At 34.4% G+C, this 19,043-nt stretch overlaps 1 protein-coding gene across 2 annotated transcripts in view; it reads right to left on the reverse strand.

Annotated features, from left to right (window-relative positions):
* cacna2d4b (calcium channel, voltage-dependent, alpha 2/delta subunit 4b) overlaps nucleotides 1–19,030 on the reverse strand; it is a 70,337-nt gene extending 51,307 nt beyond the window's left edge. Inside the window, exons 1-9 of one of the 2 annotated variants that reach the window (XM_073943061.1) lie at nucleotides 18,891–19,030; nucleotides 16,047–16,115; nucleotides 14,303–14,424; nucleotides 8,389–8,470; nucleotides 8,121–8,237; nucleotides 7,539–7,598; nucleotides 6,315–6,477; nucleotides 5,034–5,165; nucleotides 1,230–1,290 (exon numbers count right to left, since the gene is read on the reverse strand). In XM_073943061.1, the coding sequence (XP_073799162.1) occupies nucleotides 1,230–1,290; nucleotides 5,034–5,165; nucleotides 6,315–6,477; nucleotides 7,539–7,598; nucleotides 8,121–8,237; nucleotides 8,389–8,470; nucleotides 14,303–14,424; nucleotides 16,047–16,115; nucleotides 18,891–18,920 (836 nt within the window). In that variant the 5' untranslated portion in view covers nucleotides 18,921–19,030. Of the gene's footprint in view, nucleotides 1–1,229; nucleotides 1,291–5,033; nucleotides 5,166–6,314; nucleotides 6,478–7,538; nucleotides 7,599–8,120; nucleotides 8,238–8,388; nucleotides 8,471–14,302; nucleotides 14,982–16,046; nucleotides 16,116–18,890 lie in introns of those variants that run through there. The other variant, XR_012400380.1, reaches the window with a different exon arrangement.
* Nucleotides 19,031–19,043: the final 13 nt, after the last annotated feature.

Raw genomic sequence — 19,043 nt, forward strand, 5'->3', positions numbered from 1 at the left:
TCTCACAAGTCAAAAGACGTGTGGTATATGTGAATTGAGTGTGCTAATATTGACGAGTGTGTATGGATGTTTCCCAGTGATGGGTTGCGGCTGGAAAGGCATCCGCTGCATAAAAACATTTGCTGGATAAGTTGGTGGTTCATTCCGATGTGGCAACCCCAGATTAATAAAGGGACTAATCCGAAAAGAAAATGAATGAATAAATAAAATAACTAAAATTAAATAAAATTAAATAAAATAAAAAAATTAAATAAAATTAAATTAAATTTAAAATTTTAATTAAATTAAATAAAAAAAATAAAAAATAAAAAATAAAATAAAGTTAAATTAAACTGGTTCATTTCGCTGTGGCAACCCCTGATAAATCAGGGACTAAGCTAAAGGAAAATGAGCGAAATAAAATAAAATAAAATAATGATGATCTAAATATTGTTATTGATAAAATATTGACATATACATTTGTCATATAAATAACAGATTTAAAAGTAACTAAGGAAAAAAGAAACATCACATTCTTATAATTATTAACATTTTAAACTTTTTAAAAGGAATTCTACTATTTCAGTTAAACATTCTGTCATTTACAATTTACAATTTTTTGTTGTTGTTGTTGAACAAAAGAAGAACTTGTGTTGGAAAATGTTGGAAACATTGACATCAATAGTATTTTTTCCTACTATGAATGGCAATGGCTACTGGTTTACAACATTCTTAAAAAAAATCTTCTTTTTATGTTCAACAGACAAAAAGGAAATTTAAGCAAGTCTAAAAAGCACTTGGAGGTGAGTTAAAGATGAGTACATTTTTCCTATTTGAGTCTAAACTAACAACTGTGACACAAGGTCATTGTGAATACAGTCTTGTTTTATTTAATAAGTCCACTTTAGGTTTATTCTTAGCTTTATTCGATTTTACTTCAATCATTTGCTTTTGTATAAACAGACACGTACGCCGGTAGCGTCAGTCCTACTAACCTGGTCATTGAGCGGTTAACCACTTAAGACTAAGATTAAAGTCTTTGGGTGGGATCAGGGTCTAACTGGCCACAAGCAGACATTTGGGTGGCATCCACATAGATAATCCTGCACTGCCCGCTGGCTCAGGAAAAGACCTTCCTGAATCCAGATCAGCTGGCATACACTTTCTTTCTCATATGAATGAATCAAGCTGACTCCATCAAACTGACTGTTGTTTGGGTTTTAAGTCCAACGCTTTTTGACTTGACTTACCAGTTTCTGTTTCTGCAGTCAAAAGACACAACACCGTTAGCATCAGGGGTCCATCGGATTCCTGAAAGAAGCAAATACAAGCAAAACTTTATATTTTCTTGCCTTAAAAATGCTCAACTGAATGAATAGTTCACCCAATAACACAATTTTGCTGCTATTTCACTCAGGTCATCCAAGTTGCTGAAATATGTAGTTGATAAAAATGCATATTATACAAAGCGAAGCTAATAGAAAACAAATGGTGCATACAAGCCTTGTCATTTCTGGGGTGAAAAATCCAGGTTAACTCATGATACGATATTATGACAATATTGACATATCATTACAATAATAATTACGATACAATTCTGCAATTACATAGTTAATAAGAAACAATGTAAAACAAGAGCACAGCTGTATTTTTAATATTTATAATGTGAAATCATGCATAATTACATGACAGGACTTGGGCTTCAGACTGGGCTAAATCCTGAATTTATACTTTTGTGTCAAGTGAAACTGATAGACTATGCATGTCGCTGATGCCATCATGAGCCGTTTTTTTAAGTTCTGTCTGCATTACTCCACAATAACATTTCTGAAATCCTAGTTGACAGTGCGGTTTCTATGTTTTTTCACAAGTGTTTTAAGTTTATCCTGAAAAAGCAGGCAGTGCTACTGTAAAGCTGCAGCCATAGTGCACTTTTCGCCCCATCGACTTCCATATATATGCATGTGATTGTGGCAGATCGGAAATGCAAGCTTGTGTGACTAATTTTTGCATGTCGCTGTGTTGGAAGGTTCTCGCTTGGGGAACTCGATTACTTCTTTAATGTTTAATCATCTTGTTTAATCTCTCACAACAGACTTTCACATGCTTTAACTCTAGTGACAGCGGCTTAACTACTGTACTGACTTAGGCAGGAACCAGTAAACCTTCAACTACATAAATTACAATATAAACAAAACAAGAGTGGACACAAATTTTTAGCCACCAGATATTATCGATATTTCATTAGTAGCTATGTTTCCATCCAAAAATGTGACTTAACTTTATGAGCAAAACTGGATTATCTCATAAAAGACGTTGGAATAAAGCAGCGTTTCCATCTAATGAGTCAAAGCAAACAAAATCGTCACTTCCTTATTTTCTGATGAAAAATATCAACAGTAAAAATGGAATTTGCTGCGTGAATCTTTTCTTCATTTAATAAATTATTTGCACCTCGGAACGCAATCCTGACACAAAGTGAATGCACAGTGGCGTTTGAAGGCGTGAGATGCAGAGCACAGACGCTCTTGATTCTGAAGGTCATTAATATTATAATAACACAATACCGAAATGGTTAAGGCATTTTAGAATGACCAATGCAACATTTCAGATGTTTTAAAATGTGGTCAACCTGCTGGTTTGTCAATTTACACACTTATCATCACACGATCTCTTATAACAAAATCACATGACCTTTTTTATACTGGAATTTGTTCGGTAAAAGTGTTACCATCATAGTTTATGCGGCCTTTTCTTATCGAATAAAACGTTTATCCTACTCAGTGATTTTGGCATTTCCTTTAACCAATTTTTTTATGCACATTTCCAAAATGTGCAGAAAAATAGGTAGATGGAAAAGTAGCTACTGATTATCACTTTTGTTAATTATCACTAATAATTATTAAGCAGGGTTCTCTGCACACTGTGACTTTACTCTCCCTCCAGCCGAAATTACGGTGTGGAGTAAAGTGGCTTTCACACGAGACGCGGAAAGCACTGCACAATAAAACCCATTCATTTCTATGGCTTGCACCACACAAGTCTGGTTTATTGCTATTCCAACAAAGCGCAAAAAAAGCAGTGAAGAGCCTTGTTGTGTTTTTCTGACTAAGCATCAGTATTCACTGGTAGTTGTCTGATTTTATATTTCAAGATACTAGTATTCAGCTAAAAGTTAAATTTAAAGACTAAACTAGGTTATAGGTTAACTTAAAAGTTAGGATAATTAGGTAAAACATCGTATAACAATAGTTTGTTCTGTAGACAATCGAAAAAATATTGCTTAAGTTAATAATATATTATTTTAAAAAAATTTAAAAAGTAAAAACTGTTTTTGATCTAGCTGAAATAAAAAAATAAAACTTTCTGCAGAAGAGAAAAATATTATAGGAAATATTGTGAAAAATACCTCGCTCAGTTAAAAATTGTTTAGGAAATCGTCACTTTACAATTATAAGGTTCTATCTGACATTTTTGTCAAAATTAAGTTATTGACATTTTCTTATTAAATTACAACTTATTTACATTATGGGATGTTTTTTTATAAGTTGTTTACATTTTAAGACTTTTTATTTAAAAAACAAATGCTACACACACACTGTTTGCTGTCATTCATTCATTTATTTTCTTGTCAGCTTAGTCCCTTCATATTTCCAAGGTGACGAGATATTTGAAAAATAATTAAAATTCACAGGGGGGCTAGTAGTTTTGACTTCAACTGTATATCTTGAGGACCTAATGGTAAGTTAATTAACAGCACACTTTCACTTTTCTTCAACCTATCCCTTTAAAGATTTGATTTACTCGCCCTCTTGTCATTTCAAACCCAAAACCAATTAGTTCATCTTCAGAAAACAAAGGATATTTTTAATCAAAAAATTGTATGTCCCCTATTGATAGTCTGTTCACCCAAATCTCTACCATGTCAAATCATTCATAAAGAGATTAAAACAAAAATATGAATCAAGCAGTTTAATCCAGGTCTTTTGTAGAAACATGACTGCTTTATATGATAAACTGATTCACTGAACCAAAAATCCACATTGGTCAATGAACAGAATTTTAAATCATCATGCAAATTTGGCCACTCTGACCCAGTTTTGCTTCTTCTTACAAATCAAGCAGGTTTGGTTGAGCTTCTGTTTATGTTCACTGATAAAAGAAACAGTTTTATATGTCAATAAATGACTGAATTAGTTATTTTTAATTTCTTTATGAGAATGTGGATTTTGGGTTAACCAGTTGCTGTTAGTTTGGGATTCTGGGATACTTATTGTATTCCAACTGATGAGAGGTGCTATACAAGCCACAGGGACCGATCATTGTTTTCATATTTCACTATTTCTTTTGTTTGATCAAACATAATTCACTGTGTTTGGACCACGTCAGACAAATAAAAGGATTACTTATGCACATCAACTTAAAAACAGAGGAGAAATGGCCCTGTAGCACACAGCATAAGGTGGGAGATGACAGCTGTCTGTGCTATCTGGGGCTGCTTAGTGATCATAAATGTATTGTTTTCAATTCTGCGCCATGGAAACACCTTGATTCATTCTGCAACTGTTTGATATGTAAATAAAATTCAGTAAAAAGAATGCTAGAACCATATGAGCACTAACAAGAGCTTTCATTTGAGCTATAACTTGTACATGTGTACATATGAAAAATATGAAAATAAACCAATGTAAAATACCTAGCTCGGTATCCAAAATACTGTGTATTTCAGTGTAAATAACTTTTTGTACTGTAGAATAAAAACCAAAGTGATGCATATGTACATAAAATATAGATTCTACACTTTCAAACGAAACCACTTATGGAGGTCTGGTGCAATGCAAGCCCTTTAAATCTAAAAGCGAAAGTCGACATCACGGACCTGGTACCGGGTCCACAGAGTTTAACTGGTCAACAGATTTTCGGTCCTCTTTTGTTTGTTTGGATCATAACATTTGAATCATATCATCAGTACATAATGACATCCCTTTTAAGAGTGTACAGTCTCATTTGAGTCTTAAAAGTTGCTAAGCAATACTAAGCAGAAGTGATTAAACCTGGATAAAGTCTGAAGAAACCCGTTTGGCTGCAGAAATACTGCCAGGTGAGCGTGGGATCTTTCTGGAAGTTATTGATGAAGATGTCGTTCAAGGCCTCTGACATGTACACTCCATTAAGAATATCTGGATCTGCAAATAAACATGACTGAAATTAATATTAGATATAAATGCAGTTCAAATGTTGCATTTGTACAAAATTGTAAAAAATAATGCAATTTTTATTTTAATAAATAAAAAAATAAATACACTTCTGCAAAACATACACATTGCTTTTAAAACTATTAATGCAAAAAAATATGTAATTGATACAAGTAACATAAACATCCATTTTAATCCTGTGTACGTTAAAGGTAAAGGACACTCAAAAAAAAAATCCATTTATTCAAGTGGCTTCCAAACATTTCAGTTTATTTTTCAACGGAGAACACAAAAGAAGATATTTTGAAGAATGTTGGAAACCGGTAATCTTTAACTTGCATAGTCTAAGTAGGAGTAGCAACTACTATGAAAGTCAATGGCTAATGGTTTCCAAGATTTTCATAATTTTCGTCAGCGTGAGTAAATAAGAACAGAATTTTAATTTTATGGGTGAGCTATCCCTTCAGTGCAAGGGGCACAGATAATATGGCTATTTATTATGCAGTTTAATTTTTTTTAGTTCACCCAATTGCAGAATAAAAATGCCCTTATATATATATATATATATATATATATATATATATATATTGTAACGAGCGCTCACATGCCACGTCGCCCTGGTCGCTAATTCAACCCAGCTGGACCATAATCAAGCCCGGATCGCTCACAGCTGGACGGCATCACTCAGAGAGGCATATAAGCCCAACCTACGCCAGGAGAAGATGAGCTTCATTCTCTCAATGACTCCCTGTGCTAATGCTTGTCTCTCTGTCTCTCCTTAGCGGACTCCAGCTCGTGACGATCCTTCACCCGACTACTCACTGTCCTTCACCTACTTCCCGGAGCACCAGAGCACCTCACCCTGAAGAAGAGCACCTTTTACACCACCTACACGTTGTAAATAAAGCACCCTCCGGGGACTTGTCTGTAAACTCATCCCACTGTGTCGCTGTTTTCCCTCTGCCTCGCTACAATATATATATACGAGTACTTTAATATGAAGCTAGTCAACTACTGAATAACTTACAAATAACTTGTGTTGTTGAATAAATGTTTTTAAATAAGTAAAAGGAGGACTAAATATTCTGACACAATATCAGACACAAAGCCCATAGAGATTCTCATTATATGCTGTCATACCTTTGTTGTAGACATTAGTTGGAACTTGGATGTCGCTCATTAAAGTGTTCACTGCAAGTTTGCTGAAATGGTTATTTTCCTCCAAAGGAAATTCGCCTCCAAGTTCAATGAAATTTCCCTCTTCATCCATAGTGTTCACCAGGAGTGCATTAAAGTAGTCAAACTGAAAGATACAGCAAAAAATGACCAAAAATGTTTGACATTAAAATATAATTTATAAAAGATCAATTTATAATTCTATAACAAAATATTAAAATATGTGTAGTTCAATTATCTGTCAAAGAAAACTAATTTAGTTAAATCAGATTTAATCAATTACATTTATAACAAAATATAAAACATGCTTAAAACAACAGTTCACCTAAAATAATGATTTACTCATCATTTACTCTTCCTCAAGTGGTTCTAACGATTTAGGAGCTATTTATTTATTTTTTCTGTTGAACAATTACAATAGGATATCAAGAAGAATATAAGAAACTGGTAACCACTGGCATCCATAGTACGGAAAAAATACCATGAAGTTAATGTTTACAGGTTTCCAACATTCTTCAGAAAATCAAAAGAAAGAAACTCAAACAGTATACAACAAGTGAAGAATGAGTAAATGGCAGAATTAATTATTTTGTGTTAATTGTCCCTTAAATACCAAATCACTATATATACAGTTGAATTCAGAATTATTAGGCCCCCTTAATTGTTCGCCCTCCTGTTTATTTTCCCCCCAATTTCTGTTTAACGGAGAGAAGATTTTTTTCAACACATTTGTAAACATAATAATTTTAATAACTCGTTTTTAATAACTGATTTATTTTATCTTTGTCATGATGACAGTACATAATATTTGACTAGATATTTTCAAGACACTTCTATACAGCTTAAAGTGACATTTAAAGGCTTAACTAGGTTAATTAGGTTAATTAGGCAGGTTAGGGTAATCAGGCAAGTTACTGTACGATGATGGTTTCTTCAGAAGACTATCAAAAAAAATTGCTTAAAGAGGCTAATAACTTTGTCCTTAAAATGGTATTTAAAAAATTAATAACTGCTTTTATTCTAGCCAAAATAAAACAAATAAGACTTACTCTAGAAGAAAAAATAATTTTAGAAATACTGTGAAAGTTCCCTTGCTCTGTTAAACATAATTTAGGAAATATAAAAAAAAAAAAATCCAAACGGGGCTAATAATTCTGACTTCAACTGTATATAAATGTTTAAATTTACCTGTAAAGATGAATTAAATTCATGATACAGGTCAGCATCCTCAGCTGTGTCTGCAAGCCTCTGAGAACAAAGAGAATTATTAAGTTAATTAAGTTAAAACCAACGGCCAATGAAATCCCCTAAAATTACAACAACAACAACAACAAACAAAAAAATAGTGACATACAATATATTGGTGGTTATATCGGCATTGAACAATAAATGTTTATTTTTAATGTTAATAGTTGTTAATGTAAAAATGTTTGTTTTTATTGACTTCCAAGTATACAGCATTATTATATATCTGTATTGCAAGATTTAACTGCACATCAAGAATTAATGACAACACTTTACATATGATTTTTCCCTTAATAAACCAGTAATTATTAATAGTAGCTAAGGTAGTTGTAGTAATAGTTCTTTTATGAAGGCAGGGGAAAGCATCTAGAATAAGGCATTAACATTTGCTTAGAAGTACTTATAAAAAGTAATTATGTGAATAATATGAATATGAATCAAACACCTAGATAATCATGAATATGTTTTCCTCAACTGAAAGGATTTTGAAATTAACAGTTACTATAAACAATGTTGTATACTGACCTTTGCTGACCTCATCTTGCTGCCGAGCATTCTTTCGATTTCTTCTGCAAATTCTAGCACTAATTCGGATCCATCCAAGTCCTCTATTCTGATAATAGGCTCAACATCTTTAAGTTTCTGGACAAACAGAAAAAAACATTTCAGAACTATGATTTTCTGTACTGACATAAAAAGGTGCAAAAGGTTCTACTGGCCTGATTGCACATGCAAAACATTTGCAGAAACATTTTAAAACAACAACAAAACAAACATTTCCATTTATGTTTACCTTTTGAAAGAGAGCAGCTCCTGAATACTTTGATGCAATTGCATTGATTTGCTCTGAAATGGTGAGGGCCCATTTCTGAACCCTATAGACAAAACACACAACAAAGCAAAACTATGTAAAACAAAACAAATCAAAGGATGCAAAACAAAAGCATAGCAAGACAAAGCAATACAAAGAAAATTTAACTAAACAAAACCACAGCAAAACAAAAGCAAAAAGCTAATAACAATCACAATGGAATGCAAAGAAAAGAAAAGAAAAGAAAAGAAAAGAAAAGAAAAGAAAAGAAAAGAAAAGAAAAGAAAAGAAAAAGCAAACAAAACCACAGAAAGCTAAACAAAACCATGCAAGAAAAAGCAAAAAGCAAACAAAACCACAAAAACAGAAACCCAAAGCAAAGCAAAAAAGAAAACAAAAAGCAAATAAAACCTCATCAACAGAATCCAAAATAAAACAAGGCAAAGAAAAACAAATACCAAACAAAGCCACAACAACAGAAACCAAACCAAACAAAAAAAAAAAAAATAAAAAAATAAAATAAAAACAGATTGACTGTGCAACATTTCTCAAATGCCTTTGTACTGAGCATTCAGGCAAAAAAAATAATAAAAAAATAATAAAAAATAATAAATAATAATAATAATAATAATAATAATCACCCTGGTAAAACATAAAACTATTATAGTTATTGTTATTTCTTTAAAGTTCACATTAGCTCTGATCAGCCTCTCAGCTGCCAGTCTATAAATATACATAATTGTCTTAGTTTGCAGGTGGCCCATAATCACTTGATGGGATTCCAAGTAATCTATTGATCTCAGACTATTTACAGTGAATGCAGACCTAGCTGTCTGAAAAGCCAAATACAAACATCTTATACATTAAAAGTAAAATGATAATACTGTAATATAAAGACCTCAAATACACTCTATAATAGAGCATCACTGTTTTTCTTGATGTATTTTGGATAAAACTATCCCTATATCATGTGTGCACCTGGACGTTTCCCCCATAGTTTTTGGTTGACTTACCCCCTGATATGCACATTTTTAAAAGCTCTGACTTATTTCATCCTATTTCACCTTATTTTCACCATCAAATGTGAAGCCTGATATTAATATATATGTAAATATTATTTAATGACTATTATTTAATATGATTTGAGTCTAATGTTTCTGTTTTATTGTTGGATTCAAGAAGTTGTATTTTATGGCACTGGTATACTGTAAGACTTTGAATATTTTATATATTTTTCCTATTTCTAAGCACCACATAATTTCTTATATATTTTTGTGTATGTTATGAACTGGATGCTTTTAGATTCCCTACATTTCATTCTAGGAAAAATAAAGTGTTAACTAAAAAACTAATTGTGGTTGGTCATTAAAAGCACTGTCAGCATCTAGTCCTATATAATAAGACAAATCAGGACCATGCTAATGTGATCAGGCTCAATGTTGGAGTATATCTTTGTTCACCTGACGGAGTCTGGTATCGTCATGGAGGTTAATAGACCGTATGGCCCTATTCCACTAAGCAGTAGGATTCGATACGATATGGTACAGTGCGTATTTATGTCTGACTTTACTGTCAAAGACACCAAAAAAGCAAACTATACCGTACCACTTGTTGAGTACCCATTCCAAAGGGCACCAACAATCACAACAGAATTGAACAAAAAGCGTGGAGTTACAGTCAACCCTGGATACTACAAGCCAGGAGAAAAACAACACAGGAAGTGCCATAAATATACAGCTGATTAATCAACGTAGCACTGTTTTTCTTTTTTGACAGAAAAGAAATGGGACTGTGAGGCATAGAAATAGATTTGTTTAATGAATTATACTGTTGTTTAACAATATACTGATTGTTCAGCTGCAAAAACATTAAATGGTCAATGTTAAAAATATGAACCTCTTGTGACATTGTAAGGCTATAATATTCCCTTACAGTCTCTATCCATGTTAAATTTAAAATACTGAGATCCAAGATAAGATGTTCTGAACACTTTAAACTATTAAAGCAAGGAAAGCAAATACAACTGGGCAGTCAAATACAGCTCATTGCACATACAGTATAACAAGACTTGTTATATTAGCATAGTCAGGGTTCAACGCTAAGGACTTTTTCAAATGGCCTGACCAGGCCAATAGTTCAGATTTTTACAGGCCCTGTCAAAATGTTCACTGGCCCCACCAAAAAAAAGTTAATAGCTAATTCTTAGCAAAATTCCTGACTTTAAATATTTAAAAAATGTTAATAAATGTAAAATGATTAAAATTCTAAAGGTTATGCAAACAAATAGATCAGTATGGAAAACAGGTATTTTATTGCAGTTCTAAATTATTTAACAAAAGGTGGCTGACTTGCCAAACTGACGGCAAACTGTGCTAAACATCACTTGCTTTTTTTCGTTGTGTTGTACTCACATAAATGTCTTCTTCTAACGTTAGAAACAGACATATTTTTTAAACCTCATAATGTGATGTTGCCACCATTGTGCCATCTCTTCGCTACACTGGTTGTTACCAGGTTATGGGAAAAATAACGTGCTCACAACATCCAATCAGATAAGAGAAACTGAAAAAAAGTATGATGTTTACAACATCACAGAGATGGTGGCATTTAAAGGCTTAAAAGCACAAACTGTTTCTCCATTCTAAGTGGACTATGCTATCCAAAACTGTGCCCAGGCACGTTTCCCGGATCGTCTGAGAAGTGTGAGTGCGCTGAATCGGCTCAGGCACGGTTCACTTGACCGGCCCTGGCCCGGTTGGAAGAGGTGGGCCTGAACGCAGTTCACTTGGGCTTTGGCGCGATACGTTTGTAGTATGAGTGCAAAACGCGCCATAGCCTAAAACTGAAAGCAAGACGTGACTTTAAGGGACTGTTCCATATGGATTTATTAATCATTCTTACTGTTCAGTGAAAGCAAACTGCCGTAGTTTATTAAAGACACAAACCCCTCACTGCACGACAGCTGCACGCCTTCAGCAGACCTCCTCATTCCTGCAGCACGAGGGCTTTATGATTGTTTATGAGCGCCAAAAGTGGCAGATCTGATCGCCGAAATATCTGACTGCGTGTCACTGCATCCCCTAAGGACTGTTTGGCGAAATATTTGACTGCGTGTCACTGCATAACAAACGACTGAACCGATATAACTAGAGAAATCTCCACTGTGCTGCTGAGTGAGAACGCTTCTCACTGAACAGCGCAGCATCGATGACGTAAGCGTGACGAGGCCCGATTGTGGTGTGAGTGCGGGCCGTCGGGCGAGACAGGAGGGGGGACAAGCGTGCTTTGGCCCGGTTCGAGGCAACTGTACCTAGTGTGAGTACGGCCTAAGACTGTCGTAAGCAAATTAAACTTTAGTGACAAGGCAGTACTAGCCCAATTTGGGCCAGTAAAGATCCTGTCTATTACAATTTGGGATCGGTAAGAAAAAAATGTATACTTCTATTAAAAAATGCAATTTTCTGCAAAAAATATTTAAATGACATATTTAAAATGAGCTGAAACAACACAACTCTTGAGTTTTAAATCTTAATTGTTTTATGCTTAATCAACTTAAATTTCTTAAAAGTTTACCTAAAGGATCATGTTGTCCTAACACAAATCAATTGTGTGGAACCCAGCTTGTTTTACAATGTACTTATCAACGATTACTGAAAACAGCATGATTTCCATATAAACAATTAAGCTACTTGTAGCACTGATAATATCCAATATTCATAACTGATCGCATTAATATTATACTTTACAATATTAATTCATTCATTTTCTTTTCGGCTTATTCCCTTATTAATCAGGGGTCCCCACAGCAGAATGAACCGCCAACTTATCCAGCACATGTTTTACGTAGCGGATGCCCTTCCAGCTGCAACCCAACACTGGGAAACACCCATACACTCCTGCATTCACACCCATACACTACGGCCAATTTAGCTTACTCAGTTCACCTATACAACATGTCTTTGGACTTGTAGGGGAAACCGGAGCAAACTCACGCCAACACGGGGAGAACATGCAAACTCCACATAGAAATGCCAACTGACCCACCCGAGGCTCGAACCAGAGACCTTCTTGCTGTGAGGCAATCATGCTACCCACTGCGCCACCGTGGTACCCCACTTTAAAACATAATACATAATAATGTGCTTTCAATGTGGACGGGTAATTCAACACAGCAGTTTCATTGTTGAATTGTTGCAGTTATATAAAATCTAAAAGAAAATGTAGGGATTAAGGTCAAAATAAAAAGGAAGCATGTTGTTAGAAATAAATCCTGTGTGATGAAATATGCTTGTGGTTTCATGCTGAGTTGGACTTTTACACATAACATGATAAAAACTAAATGTATGAGATAATGTGAATAATGTGACACTGCCTGTGATATTCCTGTGTGCTCTGAGTCAGGCCTGTAGGACCATCTGTGAACTAGCTTGTGTCTGGCTGGCATCCAGAAGGTATTATTAATGGTATGAGCAGAGCAAACAGAGCCAGGATATTAACCTACTATTCGAAAATGTCTGTATATTAAAAGAAGAAACCCATGGTAAATCTGTCATAGTTTTAAAGCTACTTTTACAATCCGTGCGAACACGATTAAAGCTAAAAAGGCCAACAGGCGGCCATTAGCTAATATTCATATTAATACAAATGTCTCAATAAAACAGCTGCAAAGTACAAGTCTGACCGGAGATCAGGTAAAAACTGTATTGTGTTCAATGGTGCGCTTTTAATAAATCCTCATGATGGTTCACAGTCATCATCCTGAATTTTTGAAAATTTATGATGTAATAAAGCATCATTTACTGAAATCACGTGACCTTGGCATTCCAAATAAAGGATTCGTAAAGATTTCGAAGTTCCATCACTATACATATGCATGCACAATATAATAAGACTAAGATTTTCAAAATACACATTTTCAAAACAAAATCTCTTCACATTTTTTTTTTCAAAACGAACTAAAAACCCTTCACACATGCCTAAAAATGGATATTTAATACGCATGTGCCATGTGTAGTGTATGACATCATCAATTTCCCAAAAGCATGTTTTTTTTATTTAGAGAGATGATAATGGTGGTATTTTCAAAAACTTGTGCATTTTCAGAGCCCCAAAATTCCTGTTGTTGTGCAAAAAAAAATCTATTTGAAGTTTTCAGCTTATTTAGTAGAATTTACTGTCATGTGAACATACTGTGAATGGACAGTTTACCTAAATTTAATCACATGTTGTTTCAAACGTGTAAGATGTTTTGAGAAATATCTGAGATTTTATTTGTCCTAATTTCTCTTCCAAGTCCAAAACTCTTTCTTTTATATTCCACCAAAAAAGACGTCAAACAGACTTTGAATAACACGAGAATGACTAAATTCTCAGAAGATTCATTTTGATTAAATTAATTATTATATTTCTAGTAACATAATAATTATACACATATTTTTATGCTAGCAATTGCTCGTGAAATCATCATGCTGTCTATCACCAAATTATCTTGCATCTCCACCTTTAAATATATTCATGCTGCTTATGTACTGTACTGTATGTTGAAGACTGTCTGCCATCTGCTATTCCACTGAACGACTTCCAAGCCTCGTGAGAACTGAATTTTACACCTCAACAAACTCAGGGATTCAGGGAATTACTAAAAATGATCACACAACTCTCAGAGCAATTTCTCTTCCTGTCTCATTTGAAATGCTAATGCGTATGAAACTGAAGACAGCACAGTGCAAATTAGACCTGAAACAGTCTGTCTGATCTTACAAGCAACTACTAAACCATTGATGGAATGAACCCACACAGTAACGAATTGAATATAAATCAGTATTTTAATATCATGAACACAACTTTTAACCTGTAAACCAATCAATTGAATGCTTGTTTTAGATGCAAAACTTACGTTTCAGGTGGAATCTTCATTTGGGCATGAGTAAACATGCACATCCAGCCTGTGAAGAGCATCAGAAATGTGACCCAGGAAGACCTTCTGATGTGACACATGATGCTGGCACCTACTGGATCCTTAAAGGCCACAAAAGTATAATGAAGTCATGAGAAGAAGTCTAAGAATCCACTACTCCAGTGTCTTAAATAAACACCAATTTTCAATCCAATGGCTTCCATTCATATTGACCTAGATGGTCTTAAACGTCTCTTAGGACCCTTCTGAACTCCTCATCAATCCAGAAGTTGATTCCTGTCATCCTCAGATATTCCAGAAACTTCTCAAAGTCCTAGTGAGCTGCCTGAAGTAACAAACACTTCTCATATTCAGGATGATACAGATAATCCAAATAATCCACTTAATGTCATCGTTAGCTTGTTCTTCCTACTGGTCGAAATCATGATATCAATGTTTTAAGTTGAACTTCATCATCTCATCCTCAAAGAATGACATCTAAAAAGTGTCCTCCGAAATCCCATGGTGAAAAGTCTTGGCTATCATGTATAAATCGGACCAACAGCAAGCAAGAGATTCTGCAGCTGAGATTCACTTGCAGAGCATCCAATCCTCCATCACCCAATTTACAGCATAATCCACTTGGATTACAATCTCTCCATGCAGTGGGTCGATAAGTGAGGGGAGGGGAGATGGAGAGAGGAGAAAAGGGTGGGCGCAGTGGAGGCACGCAGAGGATTGGGCGAGTAAGAGTTTTGTTGTCTCTAAGAGGATTAGTAGTGATTTCGGGAGGTTGGCCCTTGTCCATCCAATCAGTGTAAGTGAACAGCTGTGGTTTGTAGAAGGACAAGGCCACCTAGTGGGGATGTGATGGCCGTTTGTTTTACATGATGATTTGCTGGAGGCATCCAACATAAAAAAGTTCTAGCTCCTGTTCACAGAAATTGTATGGAAAAAAGTTCTTTTTAGACCTGAAAGGGAAAGATGAAATTAAATAGTTCATCAAAGGCTGAAAATGTTGTCTTCATTTACTTTTTATTTACTCATTATTTTTTAAAAATGTTGGAAATCTGTAACTGTTGAAATTTTGAATGTTGAAACTTGTTTTGTGTTCAATCGAAAAAGAAAATTCAGTCACTTGAGAGTGAATAAATGTTCATTCTACACTGAAAAACATAATTTAAAGATGATTTCTTGGATTTACTGAAGGTTTTTAAGTTAATAGGTTGTAAACTATATGTGCTGAATTTAATACACAAATTAAGTTGAACATTACTAAATATGGTTTGAAATTTAATCAGGTTTTGATACTGTTCTACTGTATTTTGCAAACAACTATAGTTTCAATCAAAACTGAAGAGTTTGCGTGTTGAGACAGCGATCCGTTCGTTAATGATTCAACATGTTTGAATTGGATATGCCAATAATTTAGTAACAATGTTATACATGCTATTAGTTTTGTAGTGAAAATTCATTCATTTTCTATTCGACTTAGTTCCTTTATTAATCAGGAGTCACCACAGTATAGTATCCAGTATATGTTTTACACAGCTGATACCTTTCCAGGCGCAAACCAACACTGGGAAACACCATACACTCTCTTTCACACACATACGGCCAATTTAACCTATTCAACTCGCCTATACCACATGTCTTTGGACTGTGGGTGAAACCGGAACACCCGCAGGAAACCGACACAAACACTGAGAGAATGTGCAAACTTCACACAGAAAAGCCAACTGACCCAGCCGGTGCTCGAACCAGCGACCTTCTTGCTGTGAGGCGATCGTGCTACCCATCCGATCGGTGCCCCCTGTAAGAAAATAAATAAAAAAAATAGTAAGATGGATTTTAATTGCATTTGATTTGTAGCACCCCTAGTGCTTATTGGTGCTTAAATTAGAACCATGCCATTTATTTTTCATAAAAAATACAAACATTTTCCCCTTTTAGTCTTGAAAGATCAGTGATGCATATTTGAAAGTAATTATAAAGTCACAAGAACCTAAAAAAGGCTGAATAATGTTGTTCACATGTGAATTATTTATACCAAACACTGCAATATTCTATTTTTATAAGGATTTCCTTCAGCATTGATTGTAGCAGATAAATAAAATAAATCTGGTATTGTTCAAAATGTTTAATAGAATAATTTTCTCCAAAACATTCTATTGCTAGTTATCAGATAATGATAAGAATATGTTAAATATCCTAAAATTATTTATGAGACTGTTGAATGCTAAATTCTGATTGGCTGATGACCATTAACACCTTAACAAGCATTGTAACTGCTCAGTAGACTTTTTGTGCATTGATGTGAAATAAAATCCTTAGAGTGGCATCAGAAACACAATTTGTCCAATAAAAAGTGTGAATTGATTTAGTTTAACAAACAGTTGAACTAGTTCCAGGCAAGTCTTGACTACATTACAGTTACATATCATGTAATAAATGATCATGCTGACTGATTTGTTATTTCACAGCCTACAACAATCAGAAAACTAATCAAAACAAAACAGAAGGCTTTAGATAAGATGTGTAAGAAACTAGTCCTATGAAAGCAGGAGCTGTTTAAGAACAAAACCTTGACAAATCTCCAAAAGTACAACATTTTAACAGTGTCTTTAAGTGTGATAACTGTAGTACAATACTACACTTAACTCCTGTGCTGTGTTGGTTTCTCTTGCCCTGGTTTTCCTACCTACCATTCAAAAAGTAGCCAACACAATTTGAATATTTGAACATTACATTGATGGTAGCATAATCTGATGGGCAGGATAAAATATGAGGACACTGGTCCATTGAATTATTGGAAAATAATTCACTGGTGCAGGAAGCCATGACAAACACTTCTGCCACCACCATTACTGGTGACTGGGCATTCTGAGACTTGCACAGATGGATAGCCACACACTTCTCTCGACTGGAGAAATACTGAAACTCTGTGGCATAAGCCATTAATGAAGAATGATTATTGGTTCTTATCAAACAAGGTTATTTAATTCAGCTGTTCCCCAACTTTTCAGCCCACGATCCTCAAAATAACAATGCAAGTGATTCGCGACCCCCAATATCCTCTGAAGTGGTTATAGATGCACAAACCTTGTATGCAACAGAGCACACACACCAATAGGCCCAAGTCTAATCTTTGTTTAATTTTGGAGAATGTCACTCTGAGACTCTCCTCCATATTCAGATGTGGCCTTTATTTTAATGTATGTGAGTGTCGTAAAGGTGTCAGAAAGTTTAACCAGGTGCCAGAAAATCTATCTGTCTTAAATATAACATATTCACCCCAGGGGTCGAAATCAAATGGAAAAAAATTACAGGCGAATGGCTTTTTATTTGCATGTTGTTTTTAAATGTAAATATTAACTATTTTTTTCTTCTGTAGGTTATGGATAAAATATGGTAATTCTAATAGTTTAATAAAATGAATTAGATTTTTGGAAATCACCAAGCGACCCCTTCTCATTGTCGTGCGACCCCCACTTTGGGAACCACCGATTTAATTTACCATTTACACCTCTTTCAGAACAGCAGCTGCCTCTGCTGCCAAACAATCACTGTGGCTAAAATGGTTTAAAAAAAGTTAGTTAATCATCATTTCAAGATAAACACACAAACTAAATAAACCAACATGAATATTTTCTCATAAGTGTCTCAAAAATGTTTTGTCTAGTGATATTCGGCCACTTGGGTCTTGGTGCAGGTATGAACGAATCTGATGACAGCACTCTGAAATTGAGTTCCTTCAGTTTCAGGTAATTTTCACTGCCGTCTGATTAATAACAAAAAAAAAATGTATTTATTATCACAGTTCAAACATGACAAGTGTATAACTCTTTCAGTATTATTAGTATAAAAATATTATTTAAATGATAAATTCAAAATCATTTTAAACATGAGGACTAAATTGTGAACAAAGTACACTCTAAGAGTATTTTTAAAGGACAGACAGATTATTTGCAATAGAATAAAAATAAACATATTGTTGTTCAGTTTACTAAACTGGTACTTGTAGGACATCAAGTGTCTTCCTTCATAAACCATGCCATAAGAAAAAAAATACTATAGGTTTTTTCAACCATTGCTACTACAGTAAAGTAAAATTAATCTGTTGTGGTAATTATATAGTCACTGTGGTTATACAACAACTATGATGATTGAAACAAATTACTCCATACAGTACTATAAAGTACAACTATATAGTATATTATAGGTTACTATAACTACATATTATAGTCTCATATTTCACTAAAACAATTTACTGCTGTAAAAAATAAAGTTTAGCACTTTTAGGTTAAAATGTTTATTACTATTTATCGGTTCACTAAGGTAAATACTACAGTATGCTGTATGCTATTCGTTAACCAATTTTATTTAATGAGCTAATAAAGAGATTATAAAGACAACTGTTAAAGACGAACAATGTAATTAACCTGAATGCTCAAGCACTGACAGCGGTTTATTGCGCTGGTTGTTATGACAGCAACTGAACCTACACTGACTGGACCGAGGTGGACTTGACACGGAGGAGTTGAAAAGTTTGAGGATCTTTTGAAGGCTTAAAAGTCAAGTTCTCCACCTGCTCTCGCTCTAAACTCATCATCTTCATCCCTTTTTTCTCTCTCCGGTGTCTCCTCAGCAGCACAACAGGGCTGACAAGGCTCCTGCTGGTTGTTCCTGCTCCTCCTCCGCCGGATGTAACAGATGCAATAAAATAATAAGGTAATAATGA

The sequence above is a fragment of the Danio rerio genome, chromosome 25, assembly GCF_049306965.1.
Source record: "Danio rerio strain Tuebingen ecotype United States chromosome 25, GRCz12tu, whole genome shotgun sequence".
In the NCBI taxonomy this organism is placed as follows: domain Eukaryota; kingdom Metazoa; phylum Chordata; class Actinopteri; order Cypriniformes; family Danionidae; genus Danio; species Danio rerio.